This window comes from Pteropus vampyrus, unplaced genomic scaffold (assembly GCF_000151845.1).
Source record: "Pteropus vampyrus isolate Shadow unplaced genomic scaffold, Pvam_2.0 Scaffold225, whole genome shotgun sequence".
Classification (NCBI taxonomy): domain Eukaryota; kingdom Metazoa; phylum Chordata; class Mammalia; order Chiroptera; family Pteropodidae; genus Pteropus; species Pteropus vampyrus.
The window spans coordinates 965,450-971,787 of NW_011889006.1; the positions used below are offsets into that span (position 1 = coordinate 965,450).

A 6,338-nucleotide genomic window follows, 5' to 3' on the forward strand; every position below is an offset into this window, starting at 1 on the left:
CATTTTATTTGTTGGAGGGGGATTTGCTTCCATGGGTGTTTTCCTTCCAAGCCCGGTTGATGGGTCTTGCGGACTTACACGGCCTCTCTCGGGTGAGAGAAGGCTCCCAGTTCCGGCCACCTTCTCCCCAGAGTGGGCTGTCACTTGGCTGCTGGAGAAAAGCAAAGAGGTTTGCTGCTCAGTAGTGTGGGCAAGTCTGCTTATGAGCTTATGAAATCACCTTCTAAACCTGCCTGTAGGTCCGAGGGAGGAGGGGCACCCGGGAGGGGCAGGTTTTGCCAGGTTTCTGGAAGCTCTACCTCTCGCTTTCTCTGTAGCCTGGGGCAAGTCATTTAACCTCCCTGTTTCTCTACCTGGAACACTTCTTCTCTGCCCTTTGCCTCTCCTCCAGGGGACTGCGAGAAGTAATTAATGGCTGTTTGTCAGACCAGATCTAGCTTTGCACAAGTAACTGCAGACCTTGAACTGGGCAAGGCCAAATGGGACTCAGGACTTCGATTTACAGAATAATGGGAAAAAAAAAAAAAAATGCAGGCTCTGTGGCCAGAATGCACCAGGGTTTCCTTCAGAGTACCCACCAGCCTCAGTGGTGTTTTGGGAGAGAAAGAACGTATCTGCAGCGGGGAAGGATTGGTGGGTTGTTATTGTTTATTGTAGCCCTCTGCCAGAAAGATGGTGGGGAAATGGGCCTGAGCCATTGAGGCAGGGCTTTGAGATGCCCGTGACTGGGGAATTGGGCCCCTCGGGCACCAGCAGCTATCTGAGCAGGCCCTGCTCTCTGATTGGGCGCAGGGACAGAGGGGCGCCCTTGCGGGAGCAGACAGCTTCATGTTCTCAAGTACAAAGCAAAAAAACAAATCACAGTCCCCTAACCCTGCTCAGACAGGCTCACTTCTAGAATATGAACACTGGAATGGGCAGAGGCCAGGCCCCAACTGCAATGATGCCGCCCTCCCTTACCGCTCTGGGTGGACAGCAGCACCTCGCTCAGCAGCCTTTCCAGGGCGGCCCGGTACTTTTCCAGCTGCCTGGAGTTCATCCTCATTGCAATTTCCACAGGAGCAGTCAACTGTGAAATAAGGCAGAGTTAACAAGAAGGGAGAGGCACCTAGAGTGCCATTAACCCCTGGGTGCCCTACAGGTGGCAGGAAGGGCCGCTGGGAGCCACACCACTTTCCTGGCTCTGCTCTACCAGATCCTCTGGCTTCCTCTGGGCCTCTAGGGCCAGATGGGAATTCTGGCACTGTGCCTCCCCCCGACACTCCTCCCCTCGAATTCTAACTAAGAGGCTGGATTCCAGAAGTCACTGAGACCTGCTGGGAGGAGGATCTACAAACCTCCTTTGGTGGTGAAGATGGGACAGGATGGGTGGAGTTGGCAGGAATGCCCTTGGCTTTTCATATGGGGAGGACACTCACTTCTCTCTTCTACTGAATAATGATAGCTAACACTGTGGAGCCTCACCACGATCCAGGTGCCGTCCTAAATGCTTTAGTATATTAGGCATCTCAATAACTCTGTGATGTGGAGACTAGTAGTGTCCCTATTTTATATATGAGGAAACTGAGGGCAAAGAAGTCAAATAACTTGCTCAAGGCCATACTGGCACTAACTAGCAGAGAAGAAAGACAGTACACCTAGGGGACCTGGCTCCAGGGTCTGTGCCAGTGACCACCAGACTATACTTGCTCTAGCCTTGTGGGGACACAAGTGAGACCCTAGTGGACCGGTCTGGTGGCTCGTCACCGAGAAAGGTTGTTGCGGCAGAGCTAGGGGCGTTGACTGATTTCACTGCCACCGCCAGAGCTTTCTGGTTCAATGGTCTAGCTGCACAAACCTGCTGGCAGACTAGCCATACTGAAGGAGTCCCAGGCCTGCTCCCTACCTCCAGCCAGGCTCCCTGATGGTGGGAAATGGGCTCTGGATGCCTGAAGGGCAACTTTAGGTGCACTTCTGCGGGACTCCGGGTCCCAGCCCAGCCCATTCTATTCCCTTGCTGTGGTTACACCTAGGCCTCAGTTTCCTCACTTTAAAATAAGGAGGCTGGACTGGATGATCCATAAAGGCCCTCCTGGCCTACATGTCATGGTTCTGGGGAGATGGAAAGGGGATGAGAGGTGCCTCATTCCAAGCCCCACGAGCTGTTACATTGGATGTAACATGAACCATGGAAACCTCAATTAGAGCCTTAAACTCTGACTCAGGTGTATTTAGAGGGCAGTTCTGAGCCAGATCCCCTTTTTCCAGCTGAAGGACTCACTCCTAGTTTCCTCCTCAAGAGCCTAAGAAGTGCATGGGCGTGGGAATGGAAGGAGCCTCTGCTCAGTGCTGTGACAGCAGCAAGGTCACTCTCTGGGTCCTACATCTGCCCAGATGTTTATGGACAGCATACTGTGGCAGCCCAAGGGGGTGGGAGGACCATGGGCCAGTGTCCAGTGGGAAGTGGGAGGTATGGAGTCCAGCTCAGTGCTACTCAGACTACTGTGTGGCCTTGGCAAGGGCCTCGCTCTCTAGATATCTCCTCTCCTCCAAGGCCCCCTTACAGGGAAGCGCTTCATGCTCAGGCCTAGGGCCTCTCCGTTCTCCATCGATACCCACCTGCTCAATGATCTCACCCTGTCCTGGCTCGAAATTCCATCTGATTGCTGATGACGCCCACATTTAAATCTCTAACCCTAACCTCTCCTGAAGTCCAGACTTATATATCCAGCCACCTGCCTGTGCAACATCTCCACCTGGATGCCCAATAGGCATCTTACAGTTTACAGGTCCAGTCTGACCTCTTAATCTTTTTCTCATCAACCCTCAGCCAGCCACAGGCTTCACTGTCTCAGTGAGTGGCAAATTCATCCTTCTAGGTGTTCCGGCCAAAAACCTTGAAGTCAGTTTTTACTTTTCTCTTTCTTCACATCCTATTTCCAATCTTTTTAGCAAATCCCGTGGGCTCCTACCTCCAAAATATTTCCAGAATCTGAGCACTTTGCCCTACCTCCACCGTGACCATCTGGGATGAGCCACTCTCTTTCTTGGATACTGCAGCAGTCTTCTCGGTGGTTTCCCTAATTCTGCTTTCACCCCTTCAGCCTGCCCTCAACACAGAAGCTGGGGAGACTCTTAAAATGTAAGCCAGATCATGTTTCTTCTCTGCTCAAAGCCCCCAAGGGCTCCCAGTCAGCAGAGTGAAAACCAAGTCCAAACAATGGCCAGTGAATTCCACGTTTTCGACCTCACCTCCCACTCTCTCTCCTGATGAATACCTCTGCTCCAGCCACTCTGGCCTCCTCACTGTTTCCTGAGTGCACCAGACTGTCTTCTACCTCAGGGCCTTTGCACTGGATGTTCCTTCTGCAAGGACTGCTCTTTTCCCAAACATTCTTAGGGTTCAATTCCTCATTCTTTTCAGGTCTTTGCACTAATTCCATCTACTCATGAGACTAGCCTCCTGACTAGTCTGCTTTCACTCATGCTGCCCAAATCTTTCTTAGTCAGATCCAGTGAATTCTCTGCTTGGAATCCGCAGTGGCCTCTGGCCCACCAGGCCCTGCTGATCTCTTGCCCTCTTAGCCTCGAGGGCCTCAACCCCACCAGGTGCTTTCTGAGCAGGGCCATTGTTCCTTCTTCTGGGATGTTCTTGCCCCAGCTCTTTGCATGGTGGGAGGGCTGCTTTTCATCATTCAGGTTTCAAATAGAATGTTATGCTTCCAAGAGGCCTTCCCTGACCCCTCCCCTATCCAAAGCAGTGCCCCCAAATCCCACCCCAGCACTCTCTATCATACCTCCTTATTTGGTATCTAAAATGGTTTATTGTGTTATTGTTGGTCCTCCTAGGATGGAGTTCATTGCTTGAATGTCTGACTCACTGCTGTGCCCTAGCACATTCTGTGGCTGGCCAAGGAAGCCTACACTAGGTCTCTCTGCATTGTCCCCCATCTGCTTACCTTGATAACTTGGTCATCTTCTGCGGGGTCCAGAGGACCCATCTCTTCAGACCTTTGTTGTTCACTCAGGGATTTCTTTTGCCCTTTGTTCCGCTCCTTTTCCTAGGGGCAGAGCATAAAATTACACAAAACCTTCTCTTGCTCAACTCGCCCAGATGGCCCTTGCCTGTTTCTGCCCAGAGTGCCAACTGGCCTGAGCTCCCCAGAGGCCACAAAACCCCTTCTCCTCAGGTGCCTTCTGCACGGGGAGTTGCAGGCACCAGTGGCTTAAAAATGGTCCTTGGAGTTGCCCAGCAGGTCAACTTGAAGAGGAATCTGTTCCTTTGAAGTTCAAACATTGCACTCAGATTGTTACTGTTATTTAAGTTAAAATTCTGAAATTTTAACTTAAATAACACCCTTCATGTATATTAAGTGTAAAGATGTGTTTTTCTTAACAGAGAGCCTATAAAAAAGGTGGTAAGACAGCCTAGCCTAGGAGGGTGCCATGGGGTGGCCCGGAAATTGGAGTCCCTGGGAGGCGAGTTATAAGAGGCAAGACAGGGAGATGAATTATGGAGGAAGGAGTTTGCACCTTCTTCATAAAAATTCTGGAGCCTGGCAATTACAGAAGTAAAACCATAGAGCAAATTAATGGCAAGCAAACTGTCCTTTGGTTACCATTTTGCTAGTTTATGTTCTGCTGAGTTTTACTGTTTCTGTCCAGCCCCAAATCTTGCCTGCCATCTTGTTTGCCAGGTCCCCAAGCATTGAGATCAGATATACTCCCTTCCTTTGGTTCTCTAATGTCACTCTTGGGATTCAGCTCTGGGCCTGCCCTGAAACATAGTGATTCCAGAATAATTGGTTGTCTTATCTGGAGAGGGAGCCAGCGATGGAGGAAAGTGTGTGTAGCGGGCCTATTGCTTCTTTTCCATCTGTTTCCATGTCTGTTCCTGAAGAAGGGGAGCTAGGCCCAGCCTTGCCTCTGCAAGGGACACACTGTTCAGTGGGTATGTAGATGCCTACCCTGGACAGAGAGTGTAGATAGAGAAGCCAGACCACAGGGCCACGCGACCTCTCTCCCAGAGAACTGACTCAGGTATTTGTCCCTATTGGAGCCTCCGTCTCAGACTGATGGGACATGAAAGTTCTATTTCTTCATCTCCCCAGATGAAAGAGAGAAACCAGTGTTGGCACAGACGCTCAGAACCCCTGACATCTAAAGTAAAAGTCACAGGGAGGCAGGCCCAGCAGTCCAGTTTTCCTTAGGCCCCACTGCCTTGTTATGTTAAGCCTGAATTTTTTTCTCCTGGGCTCTAAAAAGAAGGAGGCTTGGCCACTGCTACACAGAAAACCACCTTGTCTCTCATCCCGGAAGTTCGCTCCCATCCGTTCCTCCCTCCTGCTCTCTCAAGGCCTCAGCTCAGGTTTCACGTTTTCCCTGTAGGCCAGCCCACAGTGATTTCTCCCTGCTCTGAACTCAGGACTTAACCATCAGCATCACTTATTGGGCAATTAATCATCCCCTGCCTTGTGACATCTCCCTTTTGTCTTCTATTGTTAGTGAATTTTTCATATGTTTGTGTCTTGGCTCCTAAGCCTGCTCCTTAAAGACCAGAGGTTCTTAGATTTCCTTGTATGTATAGCTTCTCACCTAGATGCTCAGCAAATATTTATTGACTTATTAATTGAAAATTTCCTCTGAAGGATGGGCAGGGGTGGGAAAAGATGTCACTCCACTGACACCTTTGAGTGGCACCAGTGAAGGAGTGGAGGTAGCTAGGAAGACAGCTGGAGTCTGGGGTTATCTTGGGTCTGGGTTCTTCATGCTGTCCTTGGTGTCACTGGCATAATTGGTTAAAGGTAGATTTATTGAAGAGACACTTGTGCCTTAGAAAAACTAGCATCACTTAAGTGCTGAGCAAGGCTGTGCATCACTTGGGCCGCACTGGGAAAGTGGGCAGCAGATTTCTTACCTGCATCCTCTGGAGTTCACTGTAGGTGAAGATGGGAACGAAGGCTTCTGTCTGGGAGGCCAGCATAGCAACGATTTGAACCACCACCAGGGCTGCCACAGCCTTGCGGGACACCATCCTGGAGCTGAACAATGACAAGGAGCTCCTGTCCCAAAGTTTAGGGCGCTGTGATGGGCTGCTGCATTGGGGCCAGGGGCCCTCATCTCTGGTCCATGACCTACTATAGCTGTGTGCTCTTGAGTAAGCTACTTGCCTCTCTGGACATGGACCTGGAATGGATCTTAACCAGATGAGCTCAGAGTCTCCTCTTTACCCCAGAGCCATGAGAGCTGACCAAGCACCCAGGAGAGGGAGCCTGGCCCCCTGCCACACACCAGGGAAAGATTATTCCATTTGTCAGTCCTTCTCTTTGTTATGGGTGAGGTCTGCTGGGGTCAGCTGG

The 6,338-nt window shown here is 50.7% G+C and overlaps 1 protein-coding gene across 1 annotated transcript; it reads right to left on the minus strand.

Moving 5' to 3' along the window:
• Positions 1-6,013, minus strand: MLN (motilin). The gene is made up of 4 exons (XM_023538480.1): positions 5,897-6,013; positions 3,939-4,040; positions 961-1,069; positions 1-151 (listed from the first exon to the last, which is right to left on the minus strand). The coding sequence occupies exons 1-4, from the start codon at positions 6,011-6,013 to the stop codon at positions 141-143; spliced, it is 339 nt and encodes a 112-aa protein (XP_023394248.1). The 3' UTR covers positions 1-140.
• Positions 6,014-6,338: the final 325 nt, after the last annotated feature.